The 20,641-nt window shown below is 40.4% G+C and overlaps 1 protein-coding gene across 1 annotated transcript in view; it reads right to left on the reverse strand.

Moving 5' to 3' along the window:
- The window catches only part of lrpprc (leucine-rich pentatricopeptide repeat containing), a 206,875-nt gene that overhangs the window by 140,455 nt on the left and 45,779 nt on the right, over nt 1–20,641 (reverse strand). The window contains exons 12-14 of the mRNA XM_057849140.1: nt 13,019–13,137; nt 7,165–7,255; nt 2,513–2,582 (exon numbers count right to left, since the gene is read on the reverse strand). Of these exons, the coding sequence (XP_057705123.1) occupies nt 2,513–2,582; nt 7,165–7,255; nt 13,019–13,137 (280 nt within the window). The remainder of the gene's footprint in view (nt 1–2,512; nt 2,583–7,164; nt 7,256–13,018; nt 13,138–20,641) is intronic.

A 20,641-nucleotide genomic window follows, 5' to 3' on the forward strand; every position in this document is an offset into this window, starting at 1 on the left:
TGTCTTGTTTAGTAATATTGCGTCACATCGAACTCTTTGAAATCAGCGACTGTCTCTTTGCAAATGAGGCAGACACAGTTGTTGCGTGTTTTATTGAAGGGTTATCCACCTATCCTTGAAGCGTCGGCAATCGCAGTCAACTTTTTTTTTTTTTTTGGTCGCCATTTTAGAAATCACACAGGGTAATGTTGCTTAGAGTGCTGCTCTTAAAGTTTTTCAAACTTTCGTGAGAATAGGCTGATTTTGTGTGGACAAAATAGTTGTAGATATCAGGGTAGCAGATGTCAGGCAAAGAGGGTGAAGACAGCGGGTCGAAAAATATCGATTTAGGCATCAAATATGGATCTGGCGAATGGATAGACTGAAGCTTTTCCACATAACGCCTTTTATGCAACGCATCCAATGAGTTTACAGCGTCTGAAAGCACCGGGACTTCCATGAATTGCTCTATAAACTGAACGACTAATTGAAACCATTGAGAATAGGGCTAAACAGAGACGGACAATATGGCGGCCGGATACAGCGACACGTCATTCTGTGACGTTGGTGAGTAGGGTCTATATGTGGGTTCCGGTGAAAATGGCTGAGAGTGAATGAGTTAAAAATGTGTTTTCTCAACTTCTAAAATTTTGTTTTGAAGGGGCAAGATATTTATTTGAGGGAGCTGCACCCTCTTACCCCTGTGTAGAGCTGGCGTCTGTACAGAATAGGGCTCTGCGTTTCTAAACCTTCACCAAATCCCAGTTAAGAACCACTGGTCTAGACCTGGCCAGAAAAATGTGGCTGAGAACGCTGCCATTCAATCTGCAATAAACCTTTTTATTAGGGTTGTCCCAAACGACCAATTTTCTCCTGATTAGTCAGCAGACTATTTTTACGATTAGTCGACTAATCTAATAATTTAAAAAAATATATATATATATATATATATTTTTTTTTTTTTAACTAATTTAGCAATGAAATTTTTGTTGACGCTTATCAATTCACAAAAACATATTGGAACACGTAAATTATTTATTAAAGTATAAATCAACACGTAAATAACAATAACCGCAAGTTTGCTTTCACGAGACGACTGCCAATGTTTTACAGAAGGCTAAAGTAAGTTGCCTTTTTCCCCCCATTCACCTTAGTGTAGCAGTGCTAACGTTATAGTGTTTAATATAGATGTGTTTTCTTATTTTGTATGTCTGAACTTTAATTCTACAGCGTGTTGATAAGAGAAAGGAACTGGAGTCTCATATGCCATGGACACGCACAGACCTATGTATGCACGCACGCACGTGCGCAGCGATAAAAGGCAGCCGTGAAATTTACCGCCCTCATTTTTATTTGCCATGCGATAAATGGACTCATTGCATATAGTGACAGGCTTAGCAACTTCAATAAAACATGTCGTTAGTTAGTGAGATGGACTTACAAACTGGGTGACGGCGCTTTAGGTGTTTATTCACGGCCGACGTGCAGCCAAGCTTGGCATTGAAGAGACAGGACACAAGAGTGTACCCTCCTTTGTTTCTTTGAAATAAGTCAATGTTTTGGACACTCTGGTGCTCTTTTTTGGCTTTGTGCCGCTTTTCCCGCTTGCATACAGAGCGTCCGACATTCTGAACTTTCCACGCATATATTTTTTTAACCCTTCATTAACCGTCGACGGGATGTTGTGCTCGTCGACGGATTTACGTCATCGATGACGTCGACTATGTCGACTAGTCGGGACAGCTCTACTTTTTATAAAAAAACAACCACATTGTGTAAGGTGTATAAAATATTTTTCTTGACATCTTCTTGAGTTTACTGGTTGAAAATGAAACTTCAAGTTCAGCTGAACTTTTTTTTTTTTTTTTTTTTTTTTTTTTTTTTTTTTTTTTTGCCTTGGTCTCAGCGGACAAGTCAGCACTTTGCTCACTTTGCTCCAGGTTAGTACACAAGAGTAGGGGGGTAAGGAGCAGGAAATAGTGCTGGAGCACTATTTGTGTGCAACTATGTGGTGTTAAAGTGCTAAATATTCATAAAAACCCTGTTTCAACTGAAGCCTGCAAGTCCGACTAGGGTCCTGAGGCTGACTCTTGGAGTCTTTGCGTGCGTGCTAGAAAGAAACCAAGGGAGACCACTAGACGGGTTCAGGCTATTTAGAGGGGGTGGCTGTTTAGGGGGTAAGAGCAGCGGTGGGCATCTGCTTATTTGCATATCTCCCACGGTGCTTTGGGGTGAAGGCCAGTGGATGAAGCCTCCATATGCATGAGGCAGCCGTGTGTGTTTGCTGCATTTCTCCCCGCAGCTGCTCACACACACATACAATAGCCACACAAAACACACACACGTAACGGCTCTGTAGTTGGTGTGATAGGCAGCACATGTTGTATGCAAAACATACTGCTGTGACCTCCATAGTGCTACGGGGCTCCCTAAAACACTAGGCGGGAGTTGTGAGGTCAAATATGGAGATGTAGGAACACGCATAGCGGAGACAAACACCCAACACAAACACAAACCAGGTTAATTGACTCACTTTCTGAAGCCCCGGATGAGGTTGCCGCGGAAAACCCCCATGTCCAGTGGGGGGTGAGAGGGGTCCGACACTGGAAAAGAGAGGAAAGGGGATATGAATAAATGTATAAGGCTGTTGATTTGTTTTTAAATACAAATTTCACTCTCCTTTGATGTCCATTGGTATATCTCAAAGGAATCGTCCGTAGGTAGTGAAATAATTGGAAAAGTAAAGAGAAAATATCAACACTCCATCCTTTTTTTTCATCGCACTTGTTCTCATTTAGGTTACATAGTGTATCACAAAAGTGAGTACACCCCTCGCATTTTGATATTTAAGTACCGTAATTTCCCGAATATAACGCGCACTTTTTTCCCCAACTTGTAAAATCATGGTGTGCATTATAAACTCGTTAACGGGCGGTAATTTTTTTTTTTTATTAATCACGTTAAAATATTTGACGCAATTAACGCACATGTCCCGCTCAGACAGTATTCTGCATTTTGGTAAGTTTTACAGCAAGGCTTTTTGTGCTGTCTAACAGCGAACTCTTGTGGTCGCTTTGCGACATGGTTTATTGTTTTCTTGCCAGTTCAATATGGCTGCACGACGTCTCGGGCTGACGCCTACGTTGTAATGTTGTGCTTATATGATCCTTGGACAAGATTTGTCCGTAAGTATGGTTGTTGTAAAGAATGTACATATTATGTTAGTAAGCGAAATGTTATATATTTTGTATGAGATGCTTTTTGTTTATGTTTAGTGAACCTGTATAGCGTGCTAAGCTAACGTTGTTGCTAATGCAATGCTTCTGTACTTTTTTTTGTAGTTTTACGACAGTCTAAAGAGGACAATGGTTTGAGGCCATTTTATTAATAAATCAGATGAAAAAGGAAGAAGTCTGATTATTAAGGCGTCGTTCACTTGCTGTCTAGCTTTGGAAAAAGTAGACGCTTCGGAGTGAGGACAGCATAGACAGATTTAAATGACAGTAGAGTGAAATGCCCACTACAGTCCTTATGTACCGTGTGTTGAATGTATATATCCATCTTGTGTCTTATCTTTCCATTCCAACAATTTATTTTACAGTATGTATAATTTACAGAAAAATATGGCATATTTTATAGATGGTTTGAATTGCGATTAATTGCGATTACTTACGATTAATTTTTAAGCTGTATTTAACTCGATTAAAAATTTTAATTGTTTGACAGCCCTAGGATATATATATATTTATATATACTAGGGCTGTCAAAATTATCGCGTTAACGGGCGGTAATTAATTTTTTAAATTAATCACGTTAAAATATTTGACGCAATTAACGCACATGCCCCGCTCAAACAGATTAAAATGATAGCAGTGTAATGTCCGCTTGTTACTTCTTTTTTGTTGTTTGGCGCCCTCTGCCGGCGCTTGGGCCAAAATGATTTTAATGGGTTTAGGGAGTGAGCATGGTGTAATTATTGACATCAACAATGGCGAGCTACTAGTTTATTTTTCGATTGAAAATTTTAAAAAGTACTAACATTTATCTTTTCAGAACTACAAGTCTTTCTATCCATGGATCGCTTTCAGAGAATGTTAATAATGTTAATGCCATCTTGTTGATTTATTGTTATAATAAACAAATATAGCACTTATGTAGCGTATGTTGAATGTATATATCTGTCTTGTGTCTTATCTTTCCATTCTAACAATAATTTACAGAAAAATATGGCATATTTTATAGATGGTTTGATTTGCGATTAATTACGATTAATTTATTTTTAAGCTGTAATTAACTCGATTAAAAATTTTAATCATTTGACAGCCTTAGTATGTTTTTGATTAAAAACACGATCCTTTTCACCCGATTCCCAATCTTGTGAAAAAAGGCGCGATCGGCCCAATTTCTAAACACGTGATCGGGACATCCCTATTAGTGACATCACTTATCGACAAAGATGTACTTTTGTCCTTCATTTCATTTCCCCCCCCCCGAATTTTACACTTAACTTGCTACAATATTACTAAAAAAGTGTACCATCAATAAATGGTTTATGCTGGCTACAGTTTTATGCTGGAACTTTTTTTTGTTCCACTATTACCAGTGGGGATTTTTTTTAATCATTAAAATCAAACAAATCTCATTGACTACTGCCAGGTCTCACAGGTGGTACTGACATTCAGCACCTTGAGATAAAAATAAGGCAGGGTGCTAAAATGTTAGGATTTATTTACTGTAATTTCCCGAATATAAGGCGCACCCGTGTATAATGCGCACCCCAAATTTACTTGTAAAATCTAGGGGAAATTATTGTACTCGTTTATAACGCGCACCCTAATTTTAGCACCAATAAATAGAAGAATACAAGAAAACAGAGCTCGTGTACAGATACAGAAATGTCATTTTACTGACTGGTGAAACACAACACAAGCATAGCACATTGGTAGTTCAAAACATTACCATAAACTGACAATATTTGCGGTAGCAATATGACTTGACAACTTCTCCTACTTACCAGAATCTAAGAGAAAACAAAACAGATGTGACTTTTCTTTTAAAGGATGCTGTATAACTTGCTCGTTTCATCGTGATGAATAAATGTTTCTTCCATGGATTGATACGGTAAAATGAAAGTGAGAACGTAAGTCGGAAATCCGTGACAGCTCATCGCTGTCAACTCGACAGTAACAATAGGAACTATTGTTATTTGGGTTTGAGTTTTCCGAGGGACAGATATAGTTGACGGACACACACAGGAAGTCTGTGTTGTTACGTTTGTTATGGTCCGAGTTGCGGAGCTGCAATAAACGTTGACTCAAATGAGTTCAAGAAACTAAATTCTGTGCTTTATGAAGAGTGAAAAAAGCAGAATTTAACACAGATGAAATCATTCGGCCGATCAGAGTGAAGTATTACCGAAACAAAATGGTGACGTCACGTACCGTAATGGTAAGCAACGGATCGCCGCATACGTTTCTTCAACACAACGTGGCCGTGTCAATAAAAAATTTTTAAAATCGGTTCATAAATATATATATATATATATATATACATAAATATTTTAGAGATGTCCCCATGGTGAGATGGCATCCCGATCGATCGGGTCCGATCACGTCATTTTCAAAGTATCGGAATCGGCAAAAAGATATCGGCCATGCCGTTTTTTAATATATCTATTTTTTTTTATTAAATCGTTTTCTAATTGTATTTAACGTTACAGACATAATATATTACACTCATCCAGAGTCTTTAGTTTAGGCTTAAGGTAGGGTTATAGAATTTATCCCGATAACGGCGGTAATTAATTTTTTAAAAATATATATCATGTTAAAATATTTAACGCAATTAATGCATGCGCTGCGCGACCCACTCACGCATTGTCGCGCTCAATCTGTAATGGCGCCGTTTTACCTATATAGAGTGATAAAAGGCAGCGTAAAATGAGTAGAGTGAATTTTGGCAGCCTTTGGAGCCTTTTTTTAATTGGCGAAAGCCTTACAATCCCTCTACCTACGATTAGAAATATCATGGGAAGCAATGTGGGGAAACAAGTCAATCTTTTTCTTTACACCTTATGTTATTTCCCAACGCAGAGAAGATATATCAATTGGTAGCACTACGCACAGTCATGGTTCCACTTCCCATCATGCATCTGGGCATGGTTACAGTATCATTTACTGAAAGCTCAACAAATACACTAGATGGCAATATTTAGTCACAATATACAAAGTCACAAGTCTTTCCATCCGTGGATCCCTCTCACAGAAAAAATGTTAATAATGTAAATGTCATCTTGAGGATTTATTGTCATAATAAACAAATAAAGTACTTATGTACTGTATGTTGAATGTATATATTCGTCCGAGTTTTATTCATTTTTTTCTTAATGCATTGCCAAAATGTATATGATCGGGGAAAATTATCGGGATTGATTGGAATTGAATCGGGAGCAAAAAAAAGCAATCGGATCGGGGAATATCGGGATCGGCAGATACTCAAACTAAAACGATCAGATTCGGAGCAAAAAAACATGATCGGAACAACCCTAAAATATATATATATATTTTTTTTTTAATTATTAAATTTATTAGGATCATGGAAGCTTCCACTTGGGGAAAATATATACATACAGTATATCCTGTATATACATAATATAATAAAAATATACACTACTGTGTATATATATGTATATATACATATATATATTTCTGTCTCCATCCATGTACCCGTTTATAATGCGCACCATGATTTTACAAGTTCATTTTGGGGGAAAAAAGTGCGCGTTATATTCAGGAAATTACGGTATTTAGATTAAATTTGATCATATTCCTGAAATACACTAAATGCAAAAATAAGCAACACACACTAAAACCAACTAAAAAGACAAACATTGGCAAGTGTCATCCATTATTTAACTAGGGCCCCCTTTACTTTGCGCTCTTCTGCCTGGTTGAGGCGCCTCCCGTCCTTCGCTCTTTACATATTCACACACACTAATCTCTTAAAAGGTCTGATGAGCACCGAAAAGTGTGTGTGGATGTATGGTTTTTTTTTAGATAGCACCGGACCAATTAGCCCGCAGGCGTAGCAGCAATTTTCATAATGATGGGTGCTTAAGATGCAGGGCAAGCTTGCTTGGAATCTGTTGAAGCGTGCCTGGATGTGTGTGTCTATGTGTGTACCTACACATGGTATAGAGTTGAGCCAAGTTACTTGCAGCCATTATACGAATCTCCGAATATTGGAAACGCTCAGAGTCCAATGAGATGCCTGCCTCCTGAAAAGATGGAACATTATCTTAAGTTACATATAAAGAGGAAAACATGAAAATCCAACAGAAAACAAGCACATCAATTTTTTTTTTACATTTTTCTCTTTGCAACATGCTTTCAACACATCCAAACTGAAACACTAACTCATTAAAACACACTTTTTTATAGTATTCCTTAATGCCTCTTTCTAGCAAGCTTGCTTCAAGCCATTTGGGACTCCCAGTTGAAATTTATTATAAACCTGGCACAAAAACAAGGGATAATGCATTGTATAGATAAACACTAAATTGTTTAAAGTGCATGTTTATTTCATAATCCACGCGGTATTTTTTGCTCCTGAATGATATGGACCGCTTGGATGTGTGTGGAAGCGATCGCTATATTTATTTAGTTTTTTGAATCCCGCGCCATGAAAATGAGTGACTTCCGGCTTCGGTCTTGCATTGAGGAGGAGGGCGCTGTGACGTGTACGGGTGAAGGCGTCCTCTTCACTACCAGTGTTGTTAATAACGGCGTTACAATATAACGGCGTTACTAACGGCGTTATTTTTTTCAGTAGTGGGTAATCTAATTAATTACTTTTCTCATCTTGGCAACGCCGTTACCGTTACTGAGGACGGAAAGGCATGCGTTACTATATTGGTCGAAAAGTCTGAGGGAGACGAACTCACCGAGACGACAGAGCAGAGCAGGAGCGGGGAGGAGGCAAGAAAGTTGTGACGCCGAGCAAACGCGATGCTAGGTAGCTCCAATAATACATGTTGTAGCCGATAGCCGGACAAACTACGCCCGCATGTTATGGTAGATATGGTAGACATGGTAGATACACCATGTACTGTATATAGATATAACTAGATGCAAAATGACAGCCGCCATCTTAAAGCAGTAGGCTTTTTAGGACGGCTCTGTTGTAGAGAACCTTCCTCGCGAACCTAAGTAACTTTTTATCTAAAATACTTCTAAATCGGCAAAATCTTGACTTGAATCTATCTTTAAATGATGAAACAGTTTTAAAACTTTCATATGTCGAAAGTAGAGAGAAGGGAACTAATGCAACAATGGGAGCAGTTTTAACAACTTTTAACAGTTGATTCAGGGTAAAGGGTAAATTAGGGTAAAGAATTGGGCTCGGGCCAATTGTACCAAAAACCTCCACAAAAAACTTCACATAGTGTGGCCAATGTTTTTTTTTTTTTTTTTTTTTTTTTTTTTTTGGGGGGGTAATTATCACCAATTACTTTGCCAAGTAACTGATTACTCTTACATTCAGGTAATTGAGTTAGTAACGCAATTACTTTTTGGGAGAAGTAATTTGTAACTATAATTAATTACTTTTTTTCAGTAAGATTAACAACACTGTTCACTACACAGTTGTACTGTTGTGTATGAGGACTAAGGATTCAGCTGATTTTGCGGATTAATACGTTTATTTTTCGCATCACGCCAGCCAAACGGCTGCAGAAAAATCTTGCTTTATGAGGAAGAGGCGTGTGCGCCTTTTTGGAGTTTCAAAAGGTTCCCATTCACCGTGGATATTGGCCAAGCCCTACTACTGTGGGACCATTGGACTTACGAGGAAGTGAGTAAACATCTTGTTTTGTATTATGTCAAATACGAATACAGCGATTACAAAGTCAACACTACAAACTTTCTTTAAATTAAGGACTACTTACGTTTGATTATTGATAGGCATGTAAAAAGCTCTCCTCGTGCACATTAGCTGCACGTTAGCTGCACAACAACTGCAGCCGCCCTCATCCGGGGAACGAATTATAAATTGTTCTCCGCCGGGCGGTTTGCCCATCCACAAAGACAATCGACAACCCAGTCGTCATGTCAAATAATCCGGGCTAGTTATGTGTGATTTTCCGCTTCGAAGACTTTGAAACATCACTCGGTTCGGGTTAGCATGTCGGCTAGCTGTCACGCCTCTTGGTTTGTTTACATTCTCCGAAGCCGGGGAAGGGAAATGACATACAGTATGTCCGATTTAGGTGTCATAAAATATCGTTCGGGAGGTGCGACAGTAAAGGTGAAGTCGACAGTTTTGACCATTATGGACTAATTTTGCCATGTCGTCCTGAATAAGTGCATTTTTATTATTTCATATTCCATTTAGCACAAGATTGTTATTTGTCATGACCATGCCATTTATTTAGCAATTGGGGAAAATACTTGGATAAAAAGAATATCCTGTAAAAATATTGAAGAGACAGAAACAATGACATTTTGCAGCTCTCTTCGTCGCGTTTTCCTCGTCAATAAAAACTACAGTGGTTGGTACCTCTACATACGAAGTTAAGTAGTTCCAGGACCTTGTTTGTAAGTCAAAATGGTCGTATGTCGAGCAGGATTTTCCCATAGGAATACATTACCAGTCCATTAATTTGTTCCACAGCCCAAAAACCTACACTAAATCCTTGATACTGCCTGTACTATTACAAATGGGAATTAAACATAGCAAAACAAATAAGTTATGAATAAAAATCGGAATAATATATTAATAATAATAATGATTAACAATGATTCCTCTAAATAATGTAACACATCGGATTCTAATGTGGCGGACACTTTTTGCTGTGCCTGAACGCACCGCGGGGCTGACGTCACAGTGAGATAGGTCAGTGCGGTAGAGATAATACTTTCATGTTCTCAAGAGCACAGTCAACTGCGGAGGGAAATCGGCGTTTTGTGTTGAATAATTTCTTAAATAAATGATAAAAACGTGACAAAGCTGGCGATTTCTTTGGCGATGTTACCACAATAATAATTGTCACCTTAACTTATAAAGACTGGCGAACAGTGGTCGGAAGAGGACCGTGGAGCTGTATTGTTGAGCCAGCTCATGGATGCGCACCCCACACTCATATTTTTCTATAATTTGCATCTTCATTTCAAAGGTAAACATCACGTTTTTCCTTGTTTCACCAACTTTTTGGAAACCTGTGTTGATTTCTCACACAGGAAAATCCGCCGTGCGTTCGTTTGCGGTGCTATCATATCGTCGTATTTCGAGCATGTTGTCGGATGTAGAAACAAATGGCGAGTCAAATTTTACGTCGGATGTAGAAAAGATCGTGTGTCGAAGCGGTCATATGTCGAGGTACCACTGTATATAGTATTTTAAATAGACATCCCAATCCCATCACGCAAAGCCTCTCCCTCCTGCTGCTATTCTTGCTCAACAGGCAGCTGGAGTTTGCTTGTTAAAGTTAACGATGAGTGACAGGGTTGCTGCTTTGCTTTTGCCAGAGAAGGAGAATGGGGAATTTGGGAGGATGTTCATTCAATTACGGTATGGTATTGGGTGAGCACATACAGTGGGGCAAATAAGTATTTGGTCAACCACCAATTGTGCAAGTTCTCCTACTTGAAAAGATTAGAGAGGCCTGTAACTGTCAACATAGGTAAACCTCAACCATAAGAGACACAATGTTGAAAAAAAACCCAGAAAATCACGTTGTTTGAGTTTTAAGAATTTATTTCCAAATTAGAGTGCAAAATAAGTATTTGGTCACCTACAAACAAGCAAGATTTCTGGCTGTCAAAGAGCTCTAACTTCTTCTAACGAGGTCTAACGAGGCTCGACTCGTTACCTGTATTAATGGCACCTGTTTTAACTCATTATCAATATAAAAGACACCTGTGTCCACAACCTCAGTCAGTCACACTCCAAACTCCATTATGGCCAAGACAAAAGAGCTGTCGAAGGACACCAGAGACAAAATTGTAGACCTGTACAGGCTGGGAAGACTGAATCTGCAATAGGTAAAACGCTTAGTGTAAAGAAATCAACTGTGGGAGCAATTATTAGAAAAATGGAAGACATACAAGACCACTGATAATCTCCCCCGATCTGGGTCTCCTTGCAAGATCTCACCCCAGGGCGTCAAAATGATAAGAACGGTGAGCAAAAATCCCAGACCCACACGGGGGACCTAGTGAATGACCTACAGAGAGCTGGGACCACAGTAACAAAGGCTACAATCAGTAACACAATGCGCCAGCACAATCCTGCACTGCCAGACGTGTCCCCCTGCTGAAGAAAGTACAGGTCCAGGCCCGTCTGCGGTTCGCTAGAGAGCATTTGGATGATCCAGAAGAGGACTGGGAGAATGTGTTATGATCATATGAAACCAAAATAGAGCTTTTTGGTTGAAACGCGTTTGGAGGAGAAAGAATACTGAATTGCATCCGAAGAACACCAAACCCACTGTGAAGCATGGGGGTGGAAACATCATGCTTTTGGGCTGGTTTTCTGCAAAGGGACCAGGATGACTGATCTGTGTAAAGGAAAGAATGAATGGGGCCACTTATAGAGAGATTTTGAGTGAAAATCTCCTTCCATTAGCAAGGGCTTTGAAGATGAGACATGGCTGGGTCTTTCAGCATCACAATGATCCCAAACACACAGCCAGGGCAACAAAGGAGTGGCTTCGTAAGAAGCATTTCAAGGTCCTGGTGTGGCCTAGCCAGTCTCCAGATCTCAAACCCATAGAAAATTTGTGGAGGGAGTTGAAAGTCCGTGTTGCGCAACAACAGCCCCAAAACATCACTGCTCTAGAGGAGATCTGCATGGTGGAATGGGCCAAAATACCAGCAACAGTGTGTGAAAAGCTTGTAAAGACTTCCAAAAAACGTTTGGCCTCCCTTATTGCCAACAAAGGGTACATAATAAAGTATTGAGATGAACTTTTGGTATTGACCAAATACTTATTTTCCACCATGATTTGCAAATAAATTCTTTAAAAATCAAAAAATGTGATTTTTTGGGGTTTTTTTTTCTACATTCCGTCTCTCATGGTTGAGGTTTACCCATGTTGACAAGTACAGGCCTCTCTAATATTTTCAAGTGGAAGAACTTGCACAATTAGTGTTTGACTATATACTTATTTGCCGCACTGTATTTGGAAGAAACTTCGAGCCAACCAAGAACTCTCAGAGTGGGGATTGGACCAGTGCAGTATACTGATACTGGAGAAACCTGAAAAGAGGGAAGGGGTGAAATTAGCGCACTCCTTCTACATTTGACGTGCCGAGTGAACTATTCAGCAAAACAAAGGATGCCGTCCATCACAAAGGGTCCCTCTAGACGACATAGTTCTGATCATCGGCGGGTGATCGAAGAAAGGGACCAAAGACGCCCCCAATTCTGTTTTGCAGAGGCATTATAATCCTCTGCTTCTCTCCTTATTTTAAGTAAGTTTATAAATGTCTTCATAAGGATTTGAATATGAACTTGACAATTAATTGGTCCTTCGAACCAGACTGCGATATACCCAGAGTTCCCACAGGAAGAAATAACATCCAGTCAAGTCTGTGCATGGCCTCGGTTTGCGAGGGTACTGGCCTCACCTCCGCATCTGGGGGCCAAGAGTTGAAGCAAAGCCAAAGGACTGAAATTACTTCAAGGTAGGAAATTCACTCACCCAATGTATAAGTGTTATAATTTGCGCCAGGACTAATTTGCATCAGGATTCTAAGGAACTGATATTTGCAAACTTTTTCAATCATAAATGGACAGGTTGAAATGGTGTGGGACACTTATTATGGACGAATCTAAAGGAAAAGGTTTTTGTCACCCATGGGAATAAGGGGAACAATTCTGTTTACCTTGCATTAGTTGGTTGAATGTCAAATACTTAACTGTGTTGTAGTAAAAACTACCATTACCCGCGAAAAACAGGGGATCACTGTTAACATTTTAAAAACCAACAAAAACTTTCACTGTAGCCCGTGTTCTATGCATATCCAAACACAAAGATTACCTTGAGGGCCAGTCGTGCTGCCTCAACGCTAGAGAAGGCTGGATAGACATAGGTGGATAGAGTGTCAAGGTCCGGGGTGACATCGAGCGCCTGCATGCCCTTCACCACCCCCACCACACCTTCAAAACACACACAAAAATTTATTGATAAACACACGTAAAACTCACTTTATTGACAAATTAAGAACAGCTTAGTTTGGTTTGATTTTCTAATGATTTATTTTTGTGAAACAGCTGCAAATAAGTATTTGAACACCTGAGAAAACGAATGTTAATGCAGTTGTTGGTACAGTAGCCTTTGTTTGCAATTACAACAAACGTCAAACGTTTCCTATAGTTTTTCCACAGGTTTGCACACACTACAGGAGGGATCTTAGCCCACCCATCAGTCAGGTTTCTGGACTGTCACTGAGAAAAACGGAGTTTGAGCTCCCTCCAAACATTTTTTTCTATTGAGTTTAGGTCTGGAGACAGGCTAGGGCATGCTAAAACCTTGTTATGCTTCTTATTGAGCCACTCCTTGGTTTTCCTGGCTGTGTGCTTCGGGTCAATGTCATGTTGGAAGACCCAGGCACGACCCATCTTCAATTCTCTGACTGAAGGAAAGAGGTTGTTCCACAAAGTCTCACAATACAGAGTCCCATTCATCCTCTATTTAATACAGTGCACTCATCCTGTCCCATGTGCAGAAAAATATCCCAAAGCATGAGTCTACCACCCCCACGCTTCAAAGTAGGGATGGTGTTCTTGAGGTAATACTCATGATAATTCCACTAACATTGTTTTGAGGAAGAACTATGTGCAGGCATGAAAATGGGTCAGGGGTTAAAAAGGTGAGAATGGTGTGGAGGACATACAGTGCCCTCCATAATTATTGGCACCCCTGAAAAAGATGTGTTTTTTAGCTTCAAATTTTTTTTTTTTTAATTTATTTTTTTTTTCCAAATTTTATGGGACGCTAATGGAAAAAAAAGAGAAAAATCCAACCTTCAATACAAGTGCATTCGTTCAGTGGGGAAAAAATCCCACATAAAGAAAAAAATATTTGACATCAAATAATGTGGGTCACAACTATTAGCACCCCTGGTGTTAATATTTTGTACAACCCCCTTTTGCCAACAAAACAAGGTCTGGGGACTGAGATGGCCATGGGAGGAGCTTGATTTTGTGTCTGGTGAACCATTTCTGTATAGATTTAGCCATATGTTTAGGGTCATTGTCTTGCTGAAAGACCCAGTGACGACCCATCTTCAGCTTTCGGGCAGAAGGCAACAGATTTTGATTTAAAATGTCCTGGTATTTCAAAGCATTCATGATGCCATGCACCCGAACAAGGTTCTCAGGGCCTTTGGAAGCGAAACAGCCCCACAGCATCACTGACCCACCCCCATACTTCACAGTGGGTATGAGGTGCTTTTCAGCATGCACATCTTACGTGGCACGGTCCCAGTTGAAGCCGGGGACCGTGTGTATTTTTGTGTTGTGTTGTGTTGTTATCACACATCATGATTAGTTCCCTTCTGTCTACTTTTGACATATTAAAATTTTAAAACTGTTTCATCATTTAATGATAGACTCAAGTCAAGATTTTGCTGATTTAGGAGTATTTTAGATAAAAAGGTTACTTAGGTTCACTAGGAAGGGTCACTACAACAGAGCCTTTCTGAGAAGTTTACTGCTCTAAAATGGCGGCTGTTTACTAACGCTACCGAGTGTCATTTCGCATGTAGTTCTGTATGCATGAGATATCGAGGCGTAGGTTGTAGGCTGTCGGCTACAGTCAGGAAATATTGGAGCCACCTAGCCTAGCATTGCGTTTGCTACAGCATCACAACAAACACTCTTCTCTCTCCGTGCCTCTGACTTTTCTCGCATCATTCAACCAACGTATTAACGAACGGAGGAAAAAAAACGTAATGCACAAAAAACGTACAGAATTTGAACGTAACGTACGGCGTACACATTTAAAAATCATTGCTCACTTGTACAAATTACGCCGAGACCGTACAACTTGACAGGTATGAAATATAGTGGACCGTCACAATTAGTTAGTAGCACTCTGTAGCATGGGACGTCCAACTATCAGTGGTCACGGCGAAACTATGTGCTTTGGCGAAGTCATCTTCGATGGCTTTGCGTGCCATTTCATTAATGTCGGGGAATAAGTTGTTGGAGAAATATGTCCGCGAGCGAACAATATAACGCGGGTCAAGCGTTGTAAATAAATTAACGAAGCCTGTCATGTGTTTTCACCAGGGTTGTTCCGATCATGTTTTTTTGCTCCCGATCCGATCCCGATCGTTTTAGTTTGAGTATCTGCCGATCCCGATATTTCCCAATCCGATTGCTTTTTTTTGCTCCCGATTCAATTCCAATCATTCCCGATAATTTTACCGATCATATACATTTTGGCAATGCATTCGGGAAAAAAATGAATAAAAGTCCGACGAATATATACATTCAACATACAGTACATAAGTACTGTATTTGTTTATTATGACAATAAATCCTAAAGATGGCATTTACATTATTAACATTCTTTCTGTGAGAGGGATCCACGGATAGAAAGACATGTGACTTAGTATATTGTGACTAAATATTCCCATCTAGTGTATTTGTTGAGCTTTCAGTAAATGATACTGTAGCCATGCCCAAAGGCATGATGGGAAGTGGAACCATGACTGTGCGTAGTGCTACCAATTGATATATTTTCTCTGCGTTGGGAAATAAACTAAGGTGTTAAGAAAAAGATCAATTGCTACCTTGCTTCCCCACATTGCTTCTCCTGATATTTCTAATTGCAGGGAGAGGGATTGTAAGGCTTTAGCCAATTAAAAAAAAAGGCTCCAAGGGCTGCCAAAATTCACTCTACTCATTTTACGCTGCCTTTTATCTCTCAATATAGGTAAAACGGCGCCATTACAAATTGAGCTCGACAATGCGTGAGTGGGTCGTGCAACACATGCATTAATTGCGTTAAATATTTTAACGTGATACATTTTTTAAAAATTAATTACCACCGTTATCGGGATAAATTTGATAACCCTACCTTAAGCCTAAACTAAAGACTCTGGATGAGTGTAACATATTATGTCTGTAACGTTAAATACAATTAGAAAATGATTTAATTAAAATCTTTTTCAATATTTTCTCTCCCTCCGCATTGTAGTCCACGGGGAAACCGAAATGCTGCCACACCGCCGATTCAAAAGAAGCCAGTGCTTCTTCAAAATTCGGTCTCTCCACTCCTACGCTCGCCATAGCTTTTTGTTTTCTTTCTTGTTTCACTTCCACTTCGCTCGTAAGCGAGAGAGGGTGTTACTCGGCTTCTAATACACAGGTGCTTGACAGCGATCGGACATTTACTTGCGGCGGGCGGGAATTTCTCCACAGCTGTGCACACAGAGCTCGACCAATTCATTCCACAAGCGTTCGGAATAAATTAATTGCAAAACCGAAAAGGCGCGGTTCATAAAGGCGTATTGAACCGTACAGGGCGAACCTTACGGTTCGGCTTTGAACCGCAAACCGTCGCACTCCTAATGCCTACTGGCACATTGCTGCCTTTCTCAGCGGGGCTAAATCACGTAATAACGTTTACATTCATCTCAGCCCGGTGGCAACTAGAAAGTAAAGCTCTTATCGCTCGATCCTGCCCTCAGGATAAGACATGGAGTGGAGGTGGACTTTTAATAGGCAGACTAACTGGTCTTTCAGGGTCAGAAATCTAGCTTATAGATGGGTGTCCAAATACTTATTTGCAGCTGTACCACTCAAGTAAATTGTTAAAAATCATGCATTGTGATTTCTGAATGTTTTTTTAGATTATCTTTCTCACAGTGGACATGCACCTAAGATGAAAATTTCAGACTCCTCCATGATTTCTAAGTGGGAGAACTTGCAAAAATAGCAGGGTGTTCAAATACAGTGCCTTGCAAAAGTATTCGGCCCCCTTGAATCTTGCAACCTTTCGCCACATTTCAGGCTTCAAACAAAGATATGAAATTTAATTTTTTTGTCAAGAATCAACAACAAGTGGGACACAATCGTGAAGTGGAACAACATTTATTGGATAATTTAAACTTTTTTAACAAATAAACTGAAAAGTGGGGCGTGCAATATTATTCGGCCCCTTTACTTTCAGTGCAGCAAACTCACTCCAGAAGTTCAGTGAGGATCTCTGAATGATCCAATGTTGTCCTAAATGACCGATGATGATAAATAGAATCCACCTGTGTGTAATCAAGTCTCCGTATAAATGCACCTGCTCTGTAATAGTCTCAGGGTTCTGTTTAATGTGCAGAGAGCATTATGAAAACCAAGGAACACACCAGGCAGGTCCGAGATACTGTTGTAGAGAAGTTTAAAGCCGGATTTGGATACAAAAAGATTTCCCAAGCTTTAAACATCTCGAGGAGCACTGTGCAAGCCATCATATTGAAATGGAAGGAGCATCAGACCACTGCAAATCTACCAAGACCCGGCCGTCCTTCCAAACTTTCTTCTCAAACAAGGAGAAAACTGATCAGAGATGCAGCAAAGAGGCCCATGATCACTCTGGATGAACTGCAGAGATCTACAGCTGAGGTGGGAGAGTCTGTCCATAGGACAACAATCACTTGTACACTGCACAAATCTGGCATTTATGGAAGAGTGGCTAGAAGAAAGCCATTTCTCAAAGATATCCATAAAAAGTCTTGTTTAAAGTTTGCCACAAGCCACCTGGGAGACACACCAAACATGTGGAAGAAAGTGCTCTGGTCAGATGAAACCAAAATTGAACTTTTTGGCCACAATGTAAAACGATATGTTTGGCGTAAAAGCAACACAGCTCATCACCCTGAACACACCATCCCCACTGTCAAACATAGTGGTGGCAGCATCATGGTTTGGGCCTGCTTTTCTTCGGCAGGGACAGGGAAGATGGTTAAAATTGACGGGAAGATGGATGCAGCCAAGTACAGGAACATTCTGGAAGAAAACCTGTTGGTATCTGCACAAGACCTGAGACTGGGACGGAGATTTATCTTCCAACAGGACAATGATCCATAAACATAAAGCCAAATCTACAATGGAATGGTTCAAAAATAAACGTATCCAGGTGTTAGAATGGCCAAGTCAAAGTCCAGACCTGAATCCAATCGAGAATCTGTGGAAAGAGCTGAAGACTGCTGTTCACAAACACTCTCCATCCAACCTCACTGAGCTCGAGCTGTTTTGCAAGGAAGAATGGGCAAGAATGTCAGTCTCTCGATGTGCAAAACTGATAGAAACATACCCCAAGCGACTTGCAGCTGTAATTGGAGCAAAAGGTGGCGCTACAAAGTATTAACGCAAGGGGGCCGAATAATATTGCACGCCCCACTTTTCAGTTTTTTATTTGTTAAAAAAGTTTAAATTATCCAATAAATTTTGTTCCACTTCACGATTGTGTCCCACTTGTTGTTGATTCTTGACGAAAAATTAAAATGTTATATCTTTATGTTTGAAGCCTGAAATGTGGCGAAAGGTTGCAAGGTTCAAGGGGGCCGAATACTTTTGCAAGGCACTGTATATCATCTAACACGAAAAGGGTTTAGAAGATAACTCTTTGTGAAGTTAGGTGTTGTACCCATCACCTTATCAAAAGTATATACGCACATGCAATCAAGCTTCTTGAACAGACATCTCTATAAAAATTGAAAAGATTATAGTGAAGAAAAAATATATGTAACATTGAAAAAACGTATTTTAAAAAATATTGACAAGTAGTTCAATTCAAAATTTTCCGGCATGCGACCCAATAAAGTTTTTTTTTTTTTTTTTTGCGCACTCAAAGCTTCTTCTTGAACAGGTCATGGAGCTGCGTCACACACAACGTCACACAGCCTACTCTTTCGTCGTTTGCGCTCTACTGTCACTTCTACTCGCCGAGACGCTGATTCATCAGAGGAAAACAACGACAAATACGACTCATCTTCTTCCTTGAGTAAATGAAATAATGCATTAGCTTGTGCTAAATGTAGTTTTAAATTCATTCTGCACGTTTCAAAGTCGCTCGCTCAAACCAACCGGTGTTGTGCATTTTTCGGCACAACACCGGCCGCTGCTTGCTTCGCATGCCTCCCTTTCAATAGTTGGCGCCTCGCTTGGAAATGTATTAAAAATGATCACATTTGGTTCGTCCTTCCTGACATCACAACGACTCTTGGGATAAGTAGTCTTTTGTGCTGCTTTCGGTTTTGAAAAAGGACAAGGAATGATGGAAATATGGAGATGGATACATGGTCCATGCAGCGTTTTAATGCATATTTATGAGTGCAATAAAACTATAAAACTCAAATGACATTATCTCCCGTTTTTCTAGGCCGATTGACTTCAAATAAAAACTGGTGTGGACATCAACTTCCGCACTTTCAAACGAGACCAACCAGCGGCACGTGGGTGATGTAATTACAGCGTGACGAAGCTTCAAAGACGATATGCGTAAACGCGTCGCTGCCGACACGTTCGGTGTTAAAGGGTTAAAATTGCTTTCATACATGAGGGCAGCCCTTATGTGTGAAAGCAATTTCCCGGGTCGACTGCCACTTTCACGCATACAACCTGGTTTATTCCTGGGACATTCCCCCATGTGCGAAAGCCATGACCCGGCAAAATCCCGTGTCACCTTAAACAGGAATTTACCGGGTTATAAGTCTGAAGGGGCCTTTAGTAAGTGAAGCGAGATGTAGACGCGGTAGGAAACAGTGTTGAAGCAATGGGCTGGCTTAAACTGGCATACGATTTGCCTGACGGCTTTGGGCTGGGGGGGGGGGGGGCAGTTTTTTTTTTCCCCAACTAAATGTTCACGGAGGCCAACCACTCCGGCTAGTCAACTACAGTGGAATATATCGACACGCACTTGGCCTGAAGTGGACTCTTGTAAGCAGTGCCCTGCTCTGCAGCAGAGCCCTAAGGTCCTGCCCCAGGGTAGTGAGGCCTAAACAGCCACATGCATATGGAACAGCCACACACACTCACACACAAACAAACTTGGGGGCATGTGTCTGTGTGTGCACATCTGTCAATGTGTGTACGTTCGTATGAAGGAGGAATCACACAGACGCAAAACTTTGCATACGTCTGCGAGCATGCCCAAGTGAGCCAAATGAGTGCAAAAACATACGTGTATCGTCGCTTTAAGTGCGGTTTTGCGACGGAAATACTCTTGCATCTATATGACCGCATCCAGCACATACCGCCCTCCCATGTGGCCTTCTGCAAACTACCTAAAAGTGCTTGAGTTGGAATACCTCAAGATGCCGTGTGTATTTATGCTCCCCACTCAGGTTTCACAACACACACGCAAACACTGGTATTTTGTGAGAGGTCCGTTTCCGTATCCTCCTGGGATGTATGTGCTCACCTGGCAGTCTCGCTCTTTAGCTCAATAATAGATGAGTGCCAGGCTTTTATACACCATTAAACCTGCGGCTGCCTTATGGCAGGTATGGCTACCTGAACTAGCTCAGTCCATTTATACCCCTCGGTCCATATCGCTCATTCATCTGGCCCTCTCACTATCCATCTTCACTCTCAACCCCCTATTTTCAGGAAGAAAAAAAAGGTAAACAAGTGATCTTCCGACTTCTCAATGGACTAT

This window comes from Corythoichthys intestinalis, chromosome 10 (assembly GCF_030265065.1).
Source record: "Corythoichthys intestinalis isolate RoL2023-P3 chromosome 10, ASM3026506v1, whole genome shotgun sequence".
Taxonomy (NCBI): Eukaryota; Metazoa; Chordata; class Actinopteri; order Syngnathiformes; family Syngnathidae; genus Corythoichthys; species Corythoichthys intestinalis.